The sequence below is a fragment of the Lutzomyia longipalpis genome, chromosome 1 (genome assembly GCF_024334085.1).
Source record: "Lutzomyia longipalpis isolate SR_M1_2022 chromosome 1, ASM2433408v1".
NCBI classification, from domain to species: Eukaryota; Metazoa; Arthropoda; class Insecta; order Diptera; family Psychodidae; genus Lutzomyia; species Lutzomyia longipalpis.
In genome coordinates, this window is record NC_074707.1 from 6,825,724 (window position 1) to 6,851,591 (window position 25,868).

General features: G+C 35.3%; 1 protein-coding gene across 2 annotated transcripts in view; it reads left to right on the plus strand.

Annotated features, from left to right (window-relative positions):
- The window catches only part of LOC129797523 (M-phase inducer phosphatase), a 53,895-nt gene that overhangs the window by 7,773 nt on the left and 20,254 nt on the right, over positions 1-25,868 (plus strand). For both annotated transcript variants that reach the window (XM_055840199.1, XM_055840209.1), the window contains exon 3: positions 4,183-4,246. In XM_055840199.1, the coding sequence (XP_055696174.1) occupies positions 4,183-4,246 (64 nt within the window). The remainder of the gene's footprint in view (positions 1-4,182; positions 4,247-25,868) is intronic.

Below are 25,868 nucleotides of genomic sequence, written 5' to 3' on the forward strand. Positions count from 1 at the left end.
GTACAAAACTGCTCTAAATTTTATCAACTTCTACTGTGATATTTCTTGATGATATCCAACATCAAACTGATTAAATTTTCCTTAATGTTAGGGGTGAAATTAAGGAGATATTGACCTGCATTCATATGAATAATTCATTAAAAAATATTTTATTCTTTTTTATCACAGCACTCAAAGTGATTTTATTTTATGTGCTGAAATAGCATGAGAAGAGCGAGAAAAAAAGGATTATTACAAATATATAATACTGACTGTTGAAGCATAACAGAGTAGCAATAATAAGCAGTGATAAGCTTAGCAATAATGAATTCTCAGCGAGTGGAGAGAGTTGAAATTAGACGTGATAAGATTTTTTGGGAACATTTTTATAGAAGAATGCGCCACAACTGACCGAATTTATTTTCTTCTCATTAATCTCGCAACTCATTCATCTTTATTTATTTTTTGTTAGAAGTTAAGTCGGTTTCGTTTTGATGGCATTATCGCAATTAACATGTAATTGCAGGAAGATTGAATTTGTTGCAATTTCCATGCTGATAAGCCTGAAAATGTTGTTTGAAAAGTGTCAAATTTTATTAAATACTTTTTATTGCATTGTTGAGTTAAATTTTTAACAAGATAATTTGCGATAATTTGAGAGAATCTCGCACTGAAAAGTTGCTTAGTGATTTTTTTTCTTCTATGCTGAGTTTATTTTTCTGATGTAAAAATACTTTTCGCTTAGTCTTTGGGAGATAATCTTATGGACGTGCCATATGTTGGTACTCAGTGTGGGGTGAAAATAATATCCATTCCTGACGGTGAGTTTGTGTTATAAGTACAATTTGAGGGTAAAAATGTCTGCAAACTGGGTGAATTAAAACATTGTTATGCAACTTCTTTTGCACACATAATTTAGCCGGAGTGCACGTGATCCACAATTGTAGCATAAATTCTTAATTGATTAATTAGCATTTCGACATGTATGTAAGTATATTTTCAGGAGTATATAAAGTAATATAGTTTGTAGATAATTTAGGTTAATCATGGCCATTTTTTTTTTTTTACAAAAAAACTCTCATTTTCAACATTTTTTTCTTTACTCTTTAAAATAAAAAACTGCGGATGTGCGCGACTTTCCATTGATAGAGAGCGAGAGTTTTGTCAGAAAAATTAAAATATATGAAGGAGTGATAGAAGTGCGTGCGTGTCTTCTTCTTTTTATTTAATTCTTTACTCTCCACCATATTTTTATTTACATATTCGTAGTGAATATGTTCAAGTTGTTAAGAGAGAGAGCATTTCAATAATAACTGAAGAGCTCGAATTCCCTTCTTTTGGAGGGAACATCGAATAGACACATAGATTGTGTTTAGGGTTTCAGTTCGATGCCCTTATGAGCACATGCATGGGGAGTTTACGCTATTTTTATACACTTCCATCATGCTTTTTCCATGCAACTCTGAGTATGGGGTGTGTGTGCCGCCTCAATTTGATATGGCGCGTATTTTGGAAAAATTGCACCTGGCTTCCAAAATTGACTGTACATTGGACTATGGTATGAAAACCCCACATGCTCTATTCGGGTGCGTTTCCATTCAACCCTTATATTTTGGCTGCAAAGTAAGCATTCAATGGATTTTTGTATACTTATACGCGTTTTTGCTAAAAGAACAATTTTTCCTTTACAATAATTTACTCTTGTTTGCGAAAAAAACTGTTAAGGATACTTCAATCCTGTAACGTTCTTTACCCTGTCTATTGATCCTAAAGACCCTAAACGATTTATTCTGGAATATTTCAATGCTTAGAGCTATTTTTATTTTAGATATTTTTTTTATACATCTTACTTTTTTAAAATTTGTTTCAAAATGTTCCTGAAGAAAATTTCTAGCTTAGAGTTCCTTAATTAAAGGATTATCCTTGTCTTTAAAATTCTTAAAATCTCTGTATAATTACTTTCTTTCATTTTTCTTTCATTAAAGAAATTTAACACAAATTTGAATAATTCTCTAATTGTAAGTCAAAAATCGTTAAAATTAAACTGCAAGTAATATAATATGTATGTAGGTATTACAAACAGTCCTCGCTTGAAACAAAACAGAATGTCCTCGACATTTTTCAGAATCGTGCCAATTCTCTCGTAATAATCAAGTCATTAGCATGTTGTGCTAGTGCCCAAAAGTCCTTGCACTTTTTTTCCATAAAGATACCATCCGTATAAGAATTCCAGTGGGACAAGGTGAAGACGCGACCCGCCCTTGGTACAATTTCTTGCTTTGCCTCGTGTTATGAATGTAATTTTGCGCCCAAAATCAATGGAGTCCAACGATGAATTTCCTCAATTATGTCTGACTTTATATGTTGGGGTAGAAATTCTCAACTCAACATTATACTTGGTCACTTTTGGTGTATGAAGAAAAAGGGATCAAGTGCAGAAGGTCAAAGAGCGGAACACAAAGCAAGTGTTTTCCGACTGTTACGGTCACTCGAGTGAAACTATTATGCTAACTATCCTTTCGTCCGGATCTAAGTGCTGCCCTTATTGCACATTTTTCATTAAATTTATAATTCATACATCTCCAACGAACTCGGCGCGGTGCAAAATTCACCCCGCAACGAAAATTTGATTCTATTGCTCACAATTTCCGCCACAAAATTGCTGTGAGTTCTTTCAGCTCTTTTTTTGCAAACAATCCAAGAGAATATCATCCAAATAAATTCAAATAAGATGCAAATGATGCTTTAGAAGTGTGATCTTTTGCGAAGATCTTGTCTCGTGCGCACGTGTTCATTGAGAAAACAGCCTACATGGGGAAGTCTTTGCGAAATAAAAAAGATGTCTCGCAGCCTTGGTGGAGGAAAGCCAAAAAAAATCTCAACTTCCTCTGCAATGGGCAGGAAGAAGGGCAGGGTCTTGAGGGTAATGAAAAAAATACAAGCAGCACGAAATGCTCCCATTTACATATTTTTTTTGTACATAGCAAGAATTTGGCGCATACATAGTGTATATATGGGTAGTTTTTTTTTCCTTCTATCCATTGTTCATTCGAAAAGACAGTAAACTTAAACGTACATTTTGCTTAAGAACTGTGACGATTTACTTCCTATACCAAATACACGCGCGCCCTTTTCTTCTATACTCCACCTTCAAGTTCCTGCTGTGTACATACCTACATTATATAAAAAATAATAATTAACTACACCGTGTGCCCCAAATAATTGTCAGTTTATTTGGTTTTCTTCAGATGTATTGGTGTATATGGACGGACAATCAAATCCGTTAAGGGGGCTCTTTGTTGATGGAAAGAAAAATGAGAAGACAAATCTATTGAATTTTGGGGAAGGAGTCAATAAACTTTGAAGAAGATATCCTACCCTTTCACACCGCACGTGTGCACTTCTACGCAGTACATTCACTTGATCTACAATGTAGGTGGAGGCGCGTGTAACCTACATTATATGGTTTTAGGATTCGACGCAATAGAGCAAACAATGCTTCTTCAATGTATTTCCTTACCATGATTTTTTTTTTTGAGAGATTTTTTTTTTCAATTGCAAACAAATATCCCGCATTAGATGCTCTAACCCATATCACGGTGTTCTTTCTGAAATTTCAATTCAATGGTATGGAAGAAATTTAATATTAGGATTAAAAACAAGAAGTTCTATTCAAGATAAAAGTTTTATAGAGAAAAGAATTTCATCAGGGTTTTGCACGGGATTTGAACTCATGACTTTTTGGTTGGAATTGATGTGCTTTAGCCTATTGTACTAAAAGCAAATCAATAAAAATATTTAATTAAGTAGTTTTATAAACAATTGAATAAATTTTGCATATATTTGCATAAAGATTAAAAAGAATAATTGAAAAAATTGTTAATTCCAATGAAAATATTATCTATGAGAAAATATTACCTTTATCGCGCGAGAGGTTTAACTTTTTTTTTCTCACGTGGAAAACGTTATGTCACTTCCGTTTTCAGCAACCGTTTAAACACATTTTATTTGATGAAATTGTACATAGGCCGTGTGGTGTTGATAAAGTACGCAACCTCAAGAATAATAAAATCTTTGATTGCTCATATTTGTTGTGTTGAGAGTAAATATTTATTTGCATGGAATATGCTATATGATGATGAAGTGTTTACACCCCTCCTTGTCGCTCTTTATACTAATGAAATCCTGTGTTGTATGTTCCAGATCACTCACCAACGGTGGACAGTGAATTTTCAAACACCTACCTATCCGGAGGGAAATCTTCTCGGTAAGACAATATACATATTTTATTCTTTTTTTAAACAAGAAAGTCGTCGTGTGGAATTTTGCTTGTTCCTTTTGTGCAGTTTCAATTTCCTTTTTTTTTCTTTATTGGAGAATGTGTAACGGTTATACGGACTATCAAGCATAATCACTTCCTTCTTTCTCAAATGGAGGTTTTTATATAATGAAAATGCTGTATGCATGGCGGTCCCTTTAAAAAGAGCATTTAGGTATTAAAAAAATTCTCTAATCCTTTACTTTTGCAAAAATTTCTTTCAACTCTATTCATTTGTCCATGAGCGATTATTATCACCTGCTCTTGGGGATTTCAAATGAATGTTTTCTCATAGAGAGAGAGGGTCCTATTTTTATGTGTTAAAGATAGAGTTTTTTTCTATAAACGGGGGACAATGGATGTGATGATGAAAAAATCAATTCTGTTGTGGAAGCAGCATAACATCGCACATAGGATTGGCACAAAAGGGAACCCCTACATCTTGGAATTCACTTGATGCTGTCCTGGCTTTATGTGGGATGGTTTCCCTCCTGTCTCTCTGTTTTTCTTTCTTTTTTGCTTCTTCGGGCAGGTCTTTCTGCGGCACTTGCACACATAATAGCCCAACTATCTTAACCATTAATTTTGGCGCGAAATTCCTTCTCAGGCCCTTCTTTCTTCCAACAAGGATTTTTATAAGCGGAATAGTTATCGAATTTCCTCACCCATTCACATACATAATATGTGTGGGAAATACATAGCATAGCTCTGAATTTATGTGTGGTACATTTAGTCCTCAAATGGATTCCTGGAAATGTGAATTAACAAGTTATACGTTGTTTATGTGAACACAAAGTGTTCTTATTCATAAATTATGATGATTAACTAATGATCTAACCAAAAGGGATGATGAAGAATACACTCTCTGAAGGAGCTTAGCATACCGCCGAAAGTGCGAGTGAAAGTCCCCTGGCTTCCCTATGGCGCCGATGACGGTCAAGTGTTTTTGGTGAAATTTTGTGGTTGAAAGGCGGAAATGAGGGAAAAATTGCGCCAAAAAATATTGTTTATTTTAGCGCCAAAACATCAAGAGATTGTACATAAAACTCTATATATATGAACTCCTTTTTTTTGCTCACACATTCCACTTGATCCAGGAATTCCTGCCCCTTGTACACCCATCCCATGTCCAATGCCATCATACAAATAAGAATCGGCATCCTTGCCTTTGATACACGAGCCTTTCAATTCGTTTGTCCATGTTGGAAGCATTTTTGTATGGAAGTTTACCAAGAAATCCCTCAAGTCTCTGTGCAATAGAAATACATATATTTCTCTATAAAAAAAATGAAGAAAAAACATCACAAATTACATTCTCGGCTCCGACCTCTTCTCCTTTTTTTGGGACTCATTCATAATATTGCTGTATGTGGGAGTGAAATGGGATTTTCCCATAAGATTCATTGGGCCAAATCGCTTCCTCTCCTGTCATGAAAAGCTATTTTGCACATTCCTTCAAGTGCTATTCTACTGACCCCATATACAGCCGAGATGGGATATTATGGGTGAGGTTGAGGAGAAAATTGAAAACATATGACCGTGTTGGTTCTTTCTTTCTTTCACCATGATGATCCTCCTGGGTGTGCATGGAAGTTTCCCGATTGAGAGATTGCTCTCTTAGGATTCCCTAAACAACAAACAGCTTGGAGTTTCGCGCCAAAAAATTGCTTCACCACCAAATGTGTGGTCCAGCAGAATTCCTTTTTCGCTTCTCTTTGCTTCCCCAGAGGCATTTATTCATTGAAAAATCGAACGTGTTGTTGACAATACTAATCCCCCAACTAAGTACCATTCTTGGTTGCATTCCTTTGAGGGATTGAGTCGATTTTAAAGGAATGCCTTTGACATAAATCGCCAATTTAACTACTCTATTTACCTATGTTGCATTTACAGATGCGTGCAGAAATTGTTGCAGCACGTGCTCTATTTTTTATTAATATTTTTGATTGAATATTATACAGTCTAATGCTATTTCAAGAAATAATGATATAAGGAATTTGATTTTAAAAAAATACTTACTAACTAAAAGATCTAATAGGGATACTTTAAATTCTCATGCTACAGCATTAACTGAATGCATCTGTCCAGGCACAGGAGACTTCTCTAAAGCCACTAAAGTACAAAGAAACTATTGAAATATGTTTGTTTTCAATTCTTTTTTTCCTTTTTTCTATAATATGTGCGGGAATATTTGAAGATGGTTGAGTTCCTCCACCATTTCCCATTTCGTTTCTTCTCCCCAAGTGAAAACTCGTTCCCATCTATTAACTTATTTGATTAGTTGAAGAGGAGACATGTCGTGGTAGAAATGCCCTCCGCACTTGTTCTTGCATTTGTTGACGCAAAGTATTTCTTTTTTTTTCTGTATAAATATGCTGTTAATGTTCAAGTCAATGCGCTTTAGAAAATTCTTTTGTATTACCTAGGATACAGCAGTGTGGTCGTACAGTGAGAGATACTTTGTATTAAATAAAAGCAAATATTAACAATTTTCTGCATCTCCCTCCATGGTGACTTTCTTGCAACAAATTGCAATTATCGTATCTCTTTGGACATGACGGGGCAGTTGAAGATGGTTATACGCGGTGGATGTGTTTGGGGCGAGCAGGTCATTGACCATTTACGCAAAAGATGAAAAAAAAAAATTCAACGATCTTCCTCTTGACTTTTCCAGAATAACCTGATTATAATTGAATGGTAGCATAAAAAAATCTGTCAGATCGTTACGAATTTGTACGTCCACCTCAAAGAACCCACCAATTTCTTCCCATATACGCCATTTATTTCATTATTTGCTTGGCTTAGTTTTTTACCCTATGATTTTCTTTCATTAGTTTAAGTGATTTGAACAAAACTTATTAAGGACGAAGAAGCATAACAAATGAGAAGTTTTTTTTGCCATAAAATCATATCCATTGATGGAATGGGAAAAAGGATTTTCTCTTCTGCTGTGTATTTCTTAGAATTTTTTTTAGGTAAACTTTGAAAAGAATTCACTACCACCTATCATTTCAAATGATTGAAATGCATTGAATTTGCTGCAAAAATAAGAAACTCGTGCTATTTCTTTGCATGAAGGAAAAAAAGATTCGGTATGTGTGTTGAAAATGTAAAAAATGGGAAATTAGAAGAATTGTGTATGCGAAAAAGGGGTGAAATGTTGCCATATAGTTAGAAAAGAAGAATATAACAATGGGAAACTAACCAAGTTGTCTTTCGCCTCTATTGACTTGCTCTTGAATAGATATTGCGGTTGTCTTTTGCTTCTGAAAGAACCATTTCAGCTGTTTTTTTGTCTCCTTATAAATTCTTCAATGTGGTTTGACCACGAGAAACTCAATGAGGTGGCAAAAATTCTTCCTAGTGAAAAAGCAAGAGGGCCTAACATTGTTGAAGAAAAATTATCAAAATGTATAATCAGCTGCCTTTAAATATGCCGCTTCTTGTGGTTTTATCTAATACTAGAAGTACCTTAGCTTATATGGAATTGAAGTGTGAAATTCCATTGCTGAATTGCCTATATCGCTGATTTTTTGATAGGTATATAAGAATCAAAGCCTTTGCGACAGATGTTGATTTAAAATTCCACAAAATATTTTTTTTATCAAAAAATCGAGAATTTATCAAAAGAATTTAGGCAGAAACGATTTTTTTTCTTAAGAGGTTCGTTAAGGAGGAATTTTATATCCAATTTTCTACCAGCATTTTTTGTATTATATTGAGCCCCATTGCGTTAATATTCAAATAATTCAATCAGTGTGAATAATTTCATACATTAAGCCCCCTAATGTGTTCAACTTTTCTATGAATAACTTCTGTATAAGGGTACGATTTATTCATCAAAGTGTATTAGATGTCTCAATTTTCTGTCTCTTTGATTTTCAATAATAGTAACTTTGTGAATTTTGAATATTTTCGATTTGTAAGGTGATAATTTGACAAACCTTTATGCTATTATTATGTGGAAAAAATTCTTTAGGGTGATTAAATCTTAACTGATTTTTCATTTGAATTTTGCCAAAGCCGAATTCTTATAAATTTGAAACCCCAAAATGGTCAATTTATTTGACCATTTCGTACCTTTCTTACCCTTAATTCCCTTTCTGAGCTACCGAAGAAGTTTTTTTTAAGGTTTTCCCTTGAATTTTTAATCATTTTCACGGTGGCCCTTTCTTACCCTTTTAACCGCTGACTAAATAAAATTTTCACAAGGGTTAGGTCATCGCGATCATTGTCTCTCTTGTCCAAAAAGAAGTACGAACTTTCCGCTAAAGTGCATTTATTTCTTCGGCGCTTCTTTGGGACATATTTAATTCTTTTTTTTAGTCGCGACCTGAAAGCCAAAAATCCCCCTCACTTTCGCCTTGAGTAAAATAAACTTCTTTAATAGCCTGCTCTGGATGAATTAGGGCCAATTTGTTGACCCATGTTTGTCTCCAATATGTACATAAGAACCAAAAAAAGGATTACTATCAACCCGACAATTTTTTTTCACATAAGCCACATACATTGTATTGGTCAAATATCGTGTGATTGCAGGAATATAGTGTTGAATGATGGAGTGCAACAACCCTCGTTCTAATATCAAGGATAGTCTTTTAATCATTTTTTCGGATGTTTGTTGGATGATAAAAAAATTCATTCATAATTTTTATTGACATTCTTTATCGAAAATTTTGGGGTGACATAAAAATTCAAACATGTGTCGAAAATTTCAGGTTCAGTCCTCGGCCTTCATAAAAATTTCCAGGTATTCATATTTTTTTGCTAAAGAAGTGCTAAATTAGCATTAAATTGTAGATTATTATGTTGGCTTTCTTGGCGAATTTAGGCTCTCAAAAGTGGGGGGTTTATGTGTGAAAAATAAGAATCTTCAAAGAGAATTCTTTCTGCGTATGATACACAAAAAAGGCGTTGAAATTGATTTCATGGATGGATCTTTCTTCAATTCTATACCAAAATGTCTTCCTCAAGAGGCGATTCATTGAAATGTAAATCAATCACACGAATAGTTAGCACCATTTATTAGATGAAGCATCCATGCTAATGAGCTCGTTTTACCTAGATTTTTTTTCGCACACAACACGCGTACATTTAACGAATATTTTATCGAATGATGAGCCATGTCTAATTGTTAAAGAGATAAATTGGAATTTATGATCAATCAGAAAACTCTTATGGGGCATCTTTTATGTGTTTATGGATGGATGGCGATTCATACTTAAGATAAAACCAATACGCACGTGAGACAAGAAAATGATGAATCATTAATATATTATTCTTCCTTTTTTTCATCTCTTACATTACATATCTCTAGTTCTATATACGCCCATTGTGCTAGAAGTTTTTGTTGATTTTTGCTTGTAGGATAGGAAACTTTTAGGAGGATGTGGGATCGAGCTCAAGATTTCTTCTTAATTCGATCCACAAATAGAATTTAACAATGAGCCTTCGCATGGGAAATCTTGAGAGTGTCTCAAGTTTTTGAGGTTCTCGCGTGAAATAACCAGTTCTTTGGACCACCTTTTTTTCGGAGAAAATGGACAAGGAGTCTGCGTTGGTATAATTAAAGCAATAAACATTCCATTGGGTAAAATATCTCTTTCACTTTTAGAAGGCACACAACAAAGCGGAATTAGTTTTTATTCCATTAGTTGGGAGTTTTTTTTTCTCTTAAAGGACAATAGGAAGGATTTTTCCGAAAAATTGCACATAAATAGGATAAAAAGGATATTGTAGTGAAATAAAAGATATAATGTTTCGAAAAGACTCGTGCGAAGCTCTTTGAAGAAAAGAATCATTGACAGAATTATTTTTTCTGCAAAATAATTGTCTGTGAAACATGTAAAAGATTTACAAGGAAAACAAGAAGTGGTTGGTTGGTTGATTGTTGCTTGTAGAAAGGAGATGCACAGTCGGAAAATATCCGGTCAGCTGGCTCCATTTATTCACGAAAAAAAAATCTTTTGTATTTGGCTTTTTTAGCGCAGAGTATTTTCTCGGAAAATCAACTTGTACTTCCTCAAAAATATATTACTTTCGAAGGCAAAAGGAATCCTGACTGTGTCTCTCTTTTTGTACCATAGAGCACCAGCATGTGGCACGACGATGGGTAGACGCAGACACTTCTTTTCTTTTCTAATTAATTTATTATTATGGAAAAGATCAGACATGAATTTAAGATTCTACAGTAAAAAAAAAACGACGAAAAACATAAAAGAAAGAGATTTAGTAATCACTTTAATGCTTTTGCTTAATCACAAAATTTTCTTGAGACTTGATCCGTGAGAAACTTCTTGGTGAAGAGACATCCCATTGGGTTTTATTATATCTCCCGCATTTGTGGGCAAAGAACCTGTTTAAATATTCAAATCACAGGAAAAAAGTATAATTTTATTCAAATGCCTTTGGCAGGTAAAAGTGTCTGGGGTGAAAATAGAAATCACGCTGAATAATTAGATTTACGTGAGGGGGGGGAAGGTTTCTTCGATGAGGTTTTAAACAAACCGTTGCGAATCTCCCAGACGTGTGGACTAGTTCCGCGAAGAAAAAATTTTGCAAACTTGGAAGATTTCGCTATCGATCCCTATTTTTTGGTGAATTCTTTAAGATATTCATTGACTAAACAGGTTCCTCTGCATTGCCATAGGCTTATGTTTTGGGTCGCTTGTGATCTTCACATATCAAGCACAAAATGTGTCAAGAAACTTGTGATAGCTGTCCATCCCATATGTCCATCAGATGGGATTGTCTTGAGAGCGATCTTCAGTGTGATCCTCGTAATTATTTATTCTTTGTTTTTAAGTTTTTTTTTAATCTATATTTTCCCTTTTTCATGATCATTAAAATTTAATGATCACCCCAAAATATGAATTATTGTGAAGAGATTTTCAGAGCGATCCCTCAAATAAAACACTCACAATCGTTAACTCTTTGTTTTGATCTATATAATTCCACAATTTCCTTTAATTTCTCTCACTGTATTAAATGAATTTAACGATCAAAAATACAAGAAGTGTTGTTGAGATCAAACGATCACTTATGACGAATAATAATAGGTTTTCTCCATGAGATGTTTCTCCTGGCATCTTCAACATAATGAGGGAGTTTTGGTTTGTTTTTTTTTCTTTCGCCATTTGGTGCCAAAGTATTTAATCCCGGGCTTTTTGATTTAAAATTAACGACTTGAGACTCTTTTTTTCTTCATTCTATTCTTTGAGGCTTTGAAATTTCCACACCATATCTCCGTGTAATATCTAAAGAGAAACATTATGAGGGCAATTTTTTATTCAGTTATAGCAAAGAGAAGTTAGAGAAGCTCCCCATTTTTGTAACGACACACACCCAATAGGACTCCACGCACGTTTTTATGTACATATCTTTACGTTTACATATAAATTTTCTCCCATAGGCTCCACCGTGAGCTTTTCAGTTGTTTGAAACCAATGGTGGTGGTTGGTGTGTCCCAGTGGAATGCGATCGAAGGTTGATGACACGGCGAGAATGGGTATGAAATGTTCTTCAAGGAGAAGAAACCTACCACGACTGGGTGAGAGGAGTAAAAAAGATATTCCTCTCATACGGCCCAGAAGTATATAATTCTTTTCGAACCAGGAAAACTGAGTGGTTGTTTTATCTCACCCATGGCACAAGACTTTATGTATCGTCGTATATCTCCCACTGCTGCGGACTTGTACCCACCATCCTAAATGTGCCGCGATTGTTGGGCACACCAGATATTAACAACAATCCCAAAAACACCCGAGAGCGCGTTCACAAAAGGTCCGTAGGTGAGACTTGTGTGTGTGGGTATGTTGTGTGGTGGAGCCCATCCGCGATTGTCGGTTACATAATTATTGGACCCGTCTTTTGTTTAGGCATACAACCCATACAAGAAGTTGGTGGTGAGTCGCGAGATATACTTTGGAGATGGATGGTGGAACAAATAATAATGAATCCCGTGGATGGAAGAGGAGCCAACGGAGAGATGATGGAAAATAAAAGCATCACGACTTTGGTGCCCGTTGAGATTTTTGATTACAACAAAACTCCTTTTTCTCATCTCGCGAGATCCCAAAAAATTCCCATATTCTCTCATATATACACGGATGGCCCAACCTCAATATTTCTTCACTCCTGTGGATTTTTATTTCCATTTCAATGTCTTTTCAATGGATGACTGATAGAAAACCACCGAGAGAGTCGACATAACATTTTTTTTTATAAAAAGAACTCTCAGACCATTTTGTCTCCTTTGTGCATGAGGAAGATTTTTCTTCGCTGGTAGAGAGGGAGAAAGGGTCATACCAGCAAACTACATGCTTGAGGTGTTTTATGTGCATAAGACGTACCATCAGGAACATATCTTGGTGTAAATTTATTTTCTAGAATACAAGAAAGGGTAGGGCGATTCGGTTGAAGGAATCACTGAAATGGTGGTAATGAGACGACCACTATGTTGGGTTTCTCTTTTGCATAAAAACACAAACAATACATTGGTCCTAGCAACGATATACCTTAAGCCTCCCGCCAGACACAAAGATTGTCTATCCCAAAAAACGTGTATTCAACTCAAAATGTTGATGGGCACCTTATTTACCATAAAATTTCCTTCATTTTATCCTTTCACACAACGCAATAGGAAAGGATTTTTAATAGAAAATCACCAAGATAGAAAGGAGCGTTGAAAATCCTATTAACTATCCTATCTCACACATTAGGACGCTGCATTTAAGGGACGATGCGCATAGAGGATGAAAAATAAATCAATCCAAGAATTCCACATTCGAACGTTATTATTTATTTAATCAAAATATATTATTGTGTCTGCGTGCTGCAGAGAATGCAACAGACAAACCCTTATTATTCTATCTTTTCTTTTGTGCCCCCTGAAAGAATCGTCTGGAAGGGAATTAAAGAAAAATGTAAATTCAAGAAAAATAACTTTTTGACTCTTTGATTGAAAATATTCGGAAAAAATGATTGTCAGTGATGGAATTTCGTAGAAAAAAATCATTGACAATTTTTTTTTATGTTATAAAAACAAAGACTTAAATTTTTATTATTTTTCATTTTATTACATTTTTAACATTGCAATAAAACAGCTGTTTTATTTTTGTAAAAATATCTTTTTCACAGGATGGGGGTAGAAAATTAAATGATAAACTTTAAGAGAAATCCTTTTAAATACTTTTAGAATCCATATATGGGGCTTAAAGTTTAGGTATACTTTTACATAAATCAGGTAAATGTGGCTTTTCTTTAATCCTCCTTTTATAATAACTTCTCAGGATCACCCAATAAACTACAGAGAGAGTTTACCAATTTTTGACTTCTTTTAGGGCACTTTACGGGGAAGATTCTTAGAAAATTCTTATTCGATTTGTTTTTAATTGCCTGCCATAAAACTATTTAGATAGTCTCCTTTTGGAAGACAATCTCCTTTGGTGCGAAGTTTTGTCACTTTTGTCGGCCAGAAGTCACTTGCAATGATTTTTTCGTCTTTAAAAATATTCCATGAAATATTCTTTAATGTTTTTTTACACGTTATATTTATGTGCCTTCAGTGCGTTTTGAAGGATAATTTTGAGTGGAAAAAACCCGTGAGATCTTTCAACACATTCGAGAGGAAGCCACACGTGTTGCTGGGTACTCATGTGAGGGATGATAGAGTTTATTAAGTAATTATGATGCCTAACAGTGTGGGAAAACTACAAAAAAAGCATCACGAAGATATCTCTGAAATCAAACGCGCCCATTGATGTGGAAAAAAATCCTTTCGTTGTTTCTGTTAAAAAAAAAAGTCCCTGATGGCGTGCAGAGGATTCGATTTTCTTATTTCCTCTCGAGGACTAGCAGGGCTCATATTTAATGCCGAAGACATATTTCATTGAATTCTCTTTGTTTAATAACACAAGCAATTACTTTATCACCTCTCAAAGTACCGCCCTCGCCGCTCTTCACATTTTTTCGAATGAAATTTATTGCTGGGTTTCCGTAGAAGTACTGGGCATCCATCCAGCACACACAGGAGGATGCCTCCGCAAGAAGAAGAGCAATTTCGTTCCACACATACTCTTTACGGTTATCAGAGATCTCCATAGGAGTGTTCTATGGAGCCTTGTCTCACTTTATCATTACCTATTGTCCTAGGTGAAACCACTCATTTTAGCTGTGATTCTTTCGAAGAAAAGAATAGCACAGCTTCTGTGTCCACTCTAAAACTCAAGGTCGTCGGATCGGGCTCAAACTTGGTATGAGCACGAATTAGGGTCCCCACATTTCAAAAAACGTATGCGCCGAAAAACTTTTCCGGCCGTCCGTCCGTCCGTCCGTCCGTCCGTCCGTCCGGCCGGCCGTAGTTTGGAGCTCAATTACAAGAGAACGGTAATAGATAGAGACTTGCGGTCAACGGCAAAGTTCAATTATCGACTGGAAGTCGTCCAACTATGATATCAAATTCACCCCCCCTCCCCTGCATCCGCCATTTTGAATTTTTTTCAATTTTGTTTTTGCTATATCTCAGCCTCTATTATAGCTAGAGGTCTGAAATTTTAATATGTTGTAGGGGCCTTTAAGACCTTTTCAACAATACCCCATTTCCAAAAATCGGACAAGCGGTTTAGCAAATATAGAGTTTTATAGAAAGTCGGCCATAACTCCTAAACCGCTTGACCGATTTGAACCAAACCGGTTTTGAATGAAAGATCTCAAGAAGGTCTACAATTATGTATACATAGGAAGTTTCAAAAGTTACCGCTAGAGGGCCTACAATCAAAAACAAAATTTTCGATGAGTTTTCGACCAGTTTTCGATTAATATCTCAAAAACTGGACGATAGATTTCGATTAAATTTTAGTATGTTGTAGGTGATAGACACACCTTTTAACCAAAAAAAAATAAAAAAAAATTTATGTCGCGGTTTCTGAGATATAGACCAAAACAGGTTTCCATATGTACCGATTGTTGTAATATTGCCTTATATCGGCTTAACGGTACTAGATAGAGGATTTTTTGATTGAAGTTTCAACAGGTATAGTGGGCATGACCTATCAGATTTTACTAATTTCAAAATTCAAAATGGCCGCCTTCTGCCATTTTGTTACATCAACAATTACTTTCACCTATTCACATATTTTTTAAACAAACTATTAGGCGCCCCGCGAAGCGGGGCGCCTTTTATATACATAAAAAATATATAAACATATAAAAATATATAAAAATATAAATATTGTACATATGTATATCAGTACAATGATGGTCCAGCAGAAAAGGGAATGTACTGGTAAGTTTCACTTACGGGCTGTGATTCTTCCTTCAGATGACAGTCCAAGTGTGGTGAAAATTGAGATGGATAAATTTTTAGGAATGGCTTTCTCACGCATCGAATCACAGCCAACGCGTGTAAATTCTGGGGAAAGGCTTACTCATGCGCGTTGGCTGTGATTCGTTGCGTGAGAAAGCCATTCCTAAAAATTTATCCATCTCAATTTTCACCACACTTGGACTGTCATCTGAAGGAAGAATCACAGCCCGTAAGTGAAACTTACCAGTACATTTTTTCTTTGAGTTAAATACCCTAAAAGACCACCCTGTGTACATAATGTAATGTTTTCGTCCTTATCTCGATACTTTTATATGAAATCGACACGTTTCTGAAGTGTGGGCTACCTTTTTGGCTTTCTTTTGTGTGTGCGTTTATATTCACAAAAATCTCTGAATTCGAGGAAACTCCTTATACCATGAATTCCTCGTTCACATACAAAAAAACTGTCTTCAGGTTGAAAAGAAAAATAGATTCTACGACCTGTTGCACTGTGTTGATCTTCTCAACAAAAGGTAACCATCATTGATCTTCACACAGCACTGCCCAAAAAGAAGTTCTGTAGGAAAATTCCTTAGCAAATCAATCAAATTTGCAACAGTTTGCTGTAGCTTAAAATGCGGAGGCATTGTTAGGAGTATAATTTGCTGATAAGGCCTTTTTAACAGCCTGGGAGAGATCTTGTATTTCTCTAATGGGCCACTGCTGGATGGAAGTTATTCCGTGGCTATGTATCGCTGATTTGCTGAAAACTGGTCTTATGTAACTTGGGGCATTTTCCCGCCTAAAGTAATACATATTTCTTCAAATGCCGGCATACATAATCTTCGGGTTTCGGGTATGTAGTACATACATGTTCTCTCGAAGACGCAGTGATTGTGTGGCGGGAAAATACTCATATATAGCCCAATCTCAAGATGGGGTAACTTTTCAGAGGCACTCTGACGAAAATTTTTTAGCCTGCAATTCTTGACTCCTTGTCATATCCTTGAAGGGATTTTTTTTATCCCTAAAGGAAAACTGGAATGTCTTCCCTATATGTCCTGAATTCGCAAATACCTCAAGAGGGTCTTCATTTACTTGCTTGAAACTTAAAAAAAAAATCTTATTAATAATTCATTAAATAGATCAGAAAGTTCTTCTTTAATTTTTAATGAATGAAGCTTTTTTTATCAATGACAAAAGTGAAAACTGGAATACTTGTCGCTCTGTGAAAGAAAAAACGAACGATACATAGAGAGACGTGATATGTAATCATGAGCTATGTCTTGCATAAATTAAACACACAGAGTGGTGTAGACTTGGTATGTAAATTGTATAAAAAAAAAAAAGAAATATGCTTGAACATCTTATTTTTGAAACATTTGAGCTTGATAAATCTGCGGGTGTTTAGGAATCTTTAACGATTTTCTCTTTCTTTGAGATAATATCCGCAAGATGTTTAGCTATATATGTATGTAAAAGAAATAGCTACCTATAGGCTATTTCCAGGAACACCTCAGAGATTTTTTTTTACATAAAATTAATCTCAACTGCCTAGTTCGTTGAATTGAGCCAACGATAAGGCTTATTTGACTTTGCTTATCTTCCCGGGGAAGGTTTTCATCGGTAGGCCTCCCAGGTTTTCCGCGGGCACATTTAAATTCTAAAAAGGAACGTTTTCTTCCGTTAAGCGCCCTGATAGCCCGGCTTGGTATATGGCGCGAAAAATGCACAAATACACACAACTCTTGGGCTTTGATGTTGATCAAACCCATCAAGTCGATGTGGCTGGAATTCTTTTCTTTCTCTTCTTGCAAATCTCTTTTCTTCATTGCTTTTGACCATCATAAGATGCCGGTTTCTGGTTTTATGTACCGAGAATAGCTAATATGTATGCGCCTTCTCAAGTTCTTATAAGACTTTTGTGAGAATATATGCAAGCCATGAGAGAGGATTGGTGGTGTGGAGCCGGCAAACACGAGCCCATCGCATAGGGAAGGTAACAGGAATGAAGAGAAGAGAACGTAAAGTGTCATATATAAAAAAAAGGCCTTCTTTATATCTTTTGGGTTCAGCTTTCTTCACCCGAATACCCCGAAAAAGGCATGGGTGTGAGTGAGATGGGAAATGTGGCCATTTAAAAATGTCTAACCGACAATTCTGGCAATTTGCTGGGCATTTAAATTCCATACTGTGCAACTTTCGCTGTGCGTACAGGCTGTGATTTTTTTGCATGCTCTTGGCGTCAGAAGATGTTTGATTTCTCCTTCTTATCAGTAAATCCACCCATGTACTTTCATAAATATAAAATATTTAGGCTATATAGTTTTTTTGCCAATAAACACTTAACTCGGTTGGTGCGAGAGACGAATGGGATGTTTATTGTTTTTTCTCTCACAGTGTGTTCACAGAATATTTCTTTTGAAAATAAACACATTGATACAATATGTCACATATGTATAATTACATAAGCTATGTATAAGAAAGGTTTTTTTTCTCTCGTGATTTCCATGGAAGAAGAAAAATGATCTGTGAGCTCGCAAGTTTCCATGAATGAAGCTGCGATCGTATAAATTTCTGCAAATATTTACAACATTTGTCATTTTGCAGATCTTTTATTGAAGTGCGAATGATCCACTCTTATAATCTCTTTCTGTGTGATCTCTCACGATCATCTTGAGGCGCGATTTCTGCCACAGAATGCAAGTGTTTAAGTGATTTTTCTTGCTTATGGGGGACATGAATGACTTTTTTCACATCAGCATAATTTTCTGTGGGCGTAACGGAATTTATCGCACAAAAAAAGAGTCACTCGTAATCATAATATATTTTCCACTCTGTAATCTTCCTTCCTGTGCTGAGAGCTTATCCGTAACGGCCATTTAGCTTTCGTAGGCATTCACATAACATCGCATTCCCAGTGTGAGTGCAGCATTATTTTATATATAGCACACAACATCCATGATGCTGGAGCTGTGCGGGGTTTATGTAGTATATTTCCAAAGCAGAAAAAGGGAGAGATCACACATACAAGGCACTGGATGTTGGGGCAAAGTAACGATAACTGATTTTTGCACATTCATATTGTGAAAAGACGGTTAAAAACGATCATCTTATGTTGTTTGGGATGGGGCTTTTGAAGAATTTCTTCAAGAACCATTCCTAAATTGATTAGATTTTCACTTAAACTCAATCATAATCCACGTAAATTGTTTTAAAAATGTAGTTTTAGATTTTAAAAAGTTCTTTTTTGAATTAATTTTTTTTAAACATTTTTTCAAAACATAAAACAATTTTATCTTATAAAAGAAATTTAATTTACAAAAAAAGAACCAAAAAATCACTAAACTTTTGTAGTCAAGTGCTTTCTAATGTACAACATGACTCTGCGAACAGGTTCAGAGGCAAATTGGCGCGAGAATTCTTGAGTTTGGCGTCCCTCACACATAAGCACATAATCTCTTTTTTTAAAAAGAAATAAAAGAAAACTTTCAAACACAGAAGTGGAAGTGATAGATAAAATGTTTACCGACATTGCCTCATAAAAGTTTCAGTTGATAAAATATCTTCTTCTTCTTTTTATTGGTGCTCTTGCAAATTACTTCAATTATTTTGCACACACTCGAGGGATATTGGTTAGCAATAAAACAGTGGGATACAAATTCTTATTCTTCGCAACATAAAAATTCTTCAAAACTTTGGGGAGGCCTGAAGAGCCTGAAAAAAAACTTCTCTCGCGGCGATGGACGTGTACATAAGACAACAATAAAGGCTGGAGCTCACTAAGCAACAAAGTCTCGCGTCTTGACTGGCATAAAATAGGATTGCTATTAAAAGTTACGAGAATTTGAATTTGGGGCTGAAGGAAGTGGAAGATTCTAAATCATCCTATTCCATTTGACAAAGTCCTAAAAAAATTTTATTTATTTATACAAATTGAAATCTTATGTACAAGTCCAGCGCGATTTTGACATTTTTTTCCCTCGATGTGATGGAGGATTAGTCAAGAAACATTCTTTTGTGTGTCCATCCGACAAAATTTGTCATTCCCCCAAGTGATCTCATTACACTAATTCTACATGTTAATAAATCACAAGACTTTTTCATATATACCCACAGATTCCCTCGGCAGCACATCACAGGCTCCACACTTTATGTAGCAACGTCTATCTCTCCCGGAGCTCTCTCTCTGGGTGTGTGTGGCTGGCTGGTGTAGGAAGAAAAAAACGATCCCATGAATTTATGCTAGGCCACAAAGAAGCCAAATTTTACCGCCAAAAAAGTGGTCAATTGATATTTGATCTCCTTTATCCCTTTTCTCGGTAATTTTCCTTACACGGTTGACATAGCAGGACTATTTTTTGTTGCACCTTCTCTCTTTAAAAAAAAAATAAATATTCCATCGAAGCTGGACATTTGAGCTCCTCCGCAGGATATTTACTTACGGTTCTTCTCTGTTAATTTTCTTATAACGTCCCCAAAAACGGAAGTAATATCGACCAGAGAGAGCGGAACTCACGGAAGATCACTTTACAACATCAATGAAGATGTCCAATCTCATAGAGACAATGCGGGTTTGTTAAATATCTCCGATAGGGAGGATGTCTAAATCTTCTCTGTTTATGTCTGCACATTGTGATGTATTCTAATTAAGTGGTTGGTTATGAGACATTATACAAAAAAATTCTGTATGCATCGTGCAATCCACATAAATCACACAACTTCCCGCCAAAACACATGTCCCGCCATTTCTATGATGAGAATTTTAATCTGAACGCCAGAAGAAAGGCACAGGTTACCGGCTTTTTTTTCTCCTCCACCATCCTTTTATATCCACAAGGCACTCCTTATATTGGGATGTTGTATTGTGTGCCCTGAGAAATCGCCTGGAATGCAAAGAAAAAAGTCAGTGATAATCCAAAGCTGAACAGCTAAATTTTGGGAGTAATGCTCATGCGTTGAAAAGGGATTTATTAGCTGAATTTGTTTTTACGAATTTGGGTATTTTAACTGGGATTTTTTTGAGAGTTGGAATTTTTTAATTTTACTAATATTTCAATCAAATTAAATCTTACTAATAATTCTTAATCAAAAGAGAAAATTCTGTGAATATCGTCTGGTATTATGTCTTTCTTGTGCTCAGTTAGAAAACTTTTAATTTAGAATCCCAAACTTTTCTAACTGAAATAACTACATTTCAAATTCATTTAAAATGGGGGCTAAAAATTAAAATAACAAACAATAACTGAAAGCAATAGCTGTGAACTCTGTAGCAATAAAGTCAATATAAAAAATATCTTCGAATCCAACTTAAGATACTTGTTTGAGGGTGATGGGAATGGAAGATGTTTAAAATGATGACAATTTTCTATTGACTATTCCTTATTTTCTTATTTTTTTCAATACGATGTGACTCTTTGTTGATACTCTAAGGTGTTGCGAGGGCTCGCATGATTTCGAAATGTGTTGACAAAAAAAGGAGAAACCTCAGAGTTGAGGTGTGTTCCTATATTGATAAATTTATATAAATTGCGCGAAAAGTAGTCCCATTTCTGATTCCCATTCTGCCCCAAAGAGCGAAAAAAAGAAGAAAGAAAAGTTTCCAATCTCGGCATGACTTCTGATGTTTTATAATGCTTTTTTTTCTGAGCAAGTCCTTTGGGTTATATGAGGATTTCCGAGAAATGTGTGGCCCTGTTGTGGAAAGACTAACTGTGGAGAGAAGTAATCAGAGTTTGTGTTTGAGAAAATCCTTGACACAGGATGTTCAATTGAAAGAATCTCTGAGAAATTTGCCTGGCTCTTCCAAAACATTTCTAAGGTACCATACACTTTTTGCTGGCTTTATTCATCTCTGTTGAGATGCTATATTTGTTATTTTCTTTTTTTGCAATAGACAGCTAAAGTGATATACTCATATAACTGGAGCCACCACGAGACAATGGAGATTTTTTTTGCATTGAGAAAAAAAAGGCAGACAAGTGCTCTTATGTACGTAAGACTCTGTCATTAAATCAGGGTGGTCAATTTGTCAAAAAAGTCCATTGAATCGTTAATTTAGGAGTTTACCTACCTATTTATCGTTTTATTGGGTAGTTCCATTCTTTAGTAAATGGTGCAAAACCGTTGATTTTGGCGGGAAGATCTTATCCTTCGGGATTTTTCAAGGATTCAAGCCACAATGTCCTTAATGCTTTTATCTTTCTCATTGGGCTCAGTAATACTGTCAGTTCAAACTAGAAGTTTTACATCAAGAAATGTTCTGTTGGAAAACAAAATGTCCTTATTGGAAATATAAAAAAACCTTCATTGGCTTCATCAAATTTCTTTTCCTGTAAAATGACATTCCAAACAGTAGCATAAAATGTATATAGAAAATCTGGATTTATTTCCCAGAGATTAGGTTTTTATTCCTCAATCTTTTCTTGAGATCCTTTTGTGTGGATCCTTTTGTGGATATCTCATTGTTGAGTTGTGCAATTTTTGGAGTGTTTTCAAAGTAAAAGAAAAAGGAAGTATTGACATTCCTCAGAGTAATTTTCCCATAAACACATTCATTCTGTCCTTATGTCAGTTCCCATAGAATAATATCAGCTTTAAATTACACCACGTATAGTCTTGGCAAGAACTTTAATAATAAATTGTATAATCGGTACACTATATGATACATAAAACACCGGCGTATGCATATGATTTTTCTATGCTGGTGTATGTTTTTCTCCTCTGTATGGGGGGAATCTTTTTAAAAAAAAATGCAGTTGAAAATAAACCAAAAAACGTAAAGACGCGATGCGAGGAATAACAACAAAATGCAAGAAAGGCGGGAGATAGAGTTTAAGGGAAGAAGAACAACCACAAAATAAAGAATCCGTCGTGATTGTACCGCGGAGAAAGAATGGGAAAAAGATTTGAGGAGAAGAATATGTAATTTGAAAACAGGTTTTTCTGTAACGTTCATCGTGAACCCAAGAAAATGCCGGAGAGTATCAGAAAAATACTTACAACAAGACATCCTTCGTCTGAGAAGTGCATTGTGCATTGAGAAAATTAGAAATTTAACCGATTGCTTTTATTGGGAAAGGAAAAGAGTTATTTTGTGATTGATGCTCCTTGAGATTGGAGTCCAGGGGAATGAGATGTTTTTTTTCTGTGTCCTCTCTTCATGCCTCTTTTCTCGCAATCATCTTATATTTTTGGGCTTTCATGGGGGATGTCTGTCACGCATTACTTTTGAATTTATTTCTCCCTGTAATTTACCTTTTAAAAGCCCTCACTCTGGGATGAATGTGCTGGGAGGCTTTAAAGATATTTCTTTTGATTTTCTTACAATTCTCCTTCTCATATTGTGGATTTCCAAGAAGACAATTTGCCTAATTTTTGCCTCCTCAAACATAAAATTTCTTGTGTGAAATTGCCAATAATTCTCGTAACATTTGACTTGTGGTTTAAATGCTCTTAAAAATCTTGTAAAACTCTTTGAATTTGCGCAAAGATGAGAAAAATCTCTCATGTAAATATTTAACAAATAACATTCTTGTACCATTAATACAAAATTTATTTTAACAAATATACAATTTTCCACACTTTTGTATCGATTTCAGCATATATTTATACATACTTGTGAGAGGTCAATCTTGTGTATTTGACAAAGACAAACTCCCCGCGCGCAGATATATTGTGAAGATTTTGTAATTGTTGGACATTGTCTTAATTAGGAGGTAATATTTGACGTTCTCAACAGCATCCATTTGGTGACATCGCACAACATTGTTAGCCCCTCATTTTTGTGAACGACCAGTTCGTGTTGTAGCAGTTCAATAACCCTTTGATAAAAATTTCCTCGTGCAGCATAAGTTTGCACACACTCTGTGCCTGATGGTGGAACCAAGAGCCAACCATAAGAGACCGGTACAGTGACACCACATAATTACAAATCCTGTTCACATGCTGCAGCAAAAGCTGAAGTATTGAAATCTTTTGGGTGCAAAAGAGGCGAGAATTGTGGTGAATGAGTGTCGATAATAATTCTCTGATCATCCACGATGCGGTGGTGCCTCCTTTACGACGTTTATATACTCGGCAAGAATTTTTTTATTGTTGTTTTCTTCATGCCCTCCGCGAAGAAAAGCGTGACCAAGCCTCGAAGCTGTGAGGAAGACAGTAAAAAGCACTGAGATTCAGGTCTCACAGGAAATTTAACCGGTTCTTTGGAGGAAAAAATCAATTTGCAGAGAGACAAATAAAGTTGTAAAGGCATCGTGCTTTTGAAAACTTACTGAATGAAATTTAAATTGGAGCATAACAGGTCCTGAAAATATATGAGGGGAAAATTCTTTATTAATTGAAAGATTTAACTTAGAACTCGATAATGATGAAGAATTTCGGTTTCTTATAGCTGATTCTTGGACCTACAGCAGTCTAGAGTTCAATGATCAACAAAGAGAGTTAAAGGTATAGGTTTGGGATGAAGATCTAGAGCGTAACTAGAAAAACCTATTCCTTTACATGCCAATCAATTTCTTTAGTAGCAGTACTTACATTACATTAAGTCTAGGAACCTATGTCTCCTACACTCTGCATTTACCCGCAGCTCAATCCTAGTCCTCACTTTTTTAGTTAAAGAATAAAATAAATAAATAAAAGGTTTGCAAGATGAAAACCATCTGTTCTTTATGATCAGGTTTAGTCAAAATTGATAGTTCCTTCCTTAACATTTCATTTCGGGACAAAGACAAAATTTGCGATAAACCCTTGCCTGATGTTCTCGATAATGGGGTTTGCGGAGACCTCACCTAGAAATCTTTCATTGGATGTAATCTTCAAAATTGATGATCCTCACATCTGTTCAATATTATGTTTAGAACACATTGAAATATTATATTTTGTGCAAAAATCATTAACAACATACACGCAGCGGCAACGGCACAATATCAAAGCTCATCATAGAATAATGCTCTACAAATTGAAATTTATAGGTAGGAGAAAAGACGTACAAGTTTGGGATTTATTGGGAGCGCGCGCGCGAGGGAAGGTGTAAATATTTTGCGATTTTTTTGCTTCGCATATTGCCCATGAATAGAAGAATATAATTCTTCCCTGGAAACTCTATCATTAGACATCATCTGCGCGAGCATCTCTTGCGTTGTGTGGTATATATTTGATGGACTGGACTTAATTTAAAATAGTGGCCAAGAGAAATATCCTTTTATGCGTACATACCTACCTTTATTTCCATCGAGAGCGCGATGAAAGCAAAAAGTATCGTGATTGATTGACTTGAAATTAATCAGTGACGTTGTGAGTTTTGCTGGGCATGTTTTACTTTTGTTGTGGAGCAATAAATACCAACGCACAAGGGAGGGAACAAACGATTGGTAAAAAGAAATCTCTTGTAATCACCGCGCATCCCCAGAATTATCCCACAGATCTACATAGCACCTATATTTTCTCTATGTATAACGCACCTCTAATGGTTTTAATTCTCTTAGATGGGTGTAATCCCCCCCAAGTTTCAGATATAAGAATATACAATTCTTTCGTAGCCCATGCGGAACAGTTCAAGGATTCGTCATTCAAAAATCAAGATTCAGTTCAAGCACCCTAACGAGTTTATTCAAGAAAGATATAATATATATTTTGTGTAGCTTCACGTAGATGGTGGGGCAATTTTTTGAGAAGTCTCCCATGTCCAGATTGTGGTGTGTCTCTATATAATGCCCACCAACGAAAAATATTTTGAGTTAGCCGCATTGTTGTGTTAATGATAATGGAACTAATTCATGTGGGAACTCTTTACTTATTCGCAGATTCTTTCAACTAGAAAGCACAATTTTATACTTCTTCGCATTTTTTTCTTTCGTTTGTGCTGAAAAGTGAAACGTAAATACAATTTTTTTTCTTTCGTAATTCTTAGAAAATTGTCTTGAAGATTGTGATAAGAAAATTCCAATTAAATTGCTGAGTTTATATAAATATCTCTTGCGCCCTTTATGGTTTCATCTTTATTCGGAAAGGTTCGTTACTTTTCTCTTTTTGACTTTATTTATTTTTTCATGAATGGATGGGAAGCAAAATTTAAATTTCTTCCACAAGGTCGTCTGAATCAGTTTTCGTGCTAAAACTATCAATTGATTTTCCTAATACTCCAACCTCATCAGGAATTGCTTCGCGTTTTTTTTTCTCTTCTATTTGTGGTGCTTAGCAAAAGAATGTCGGAATAACTTGTTTCCATTCCATCTCATATTGTATGTATTATTACCATAATAC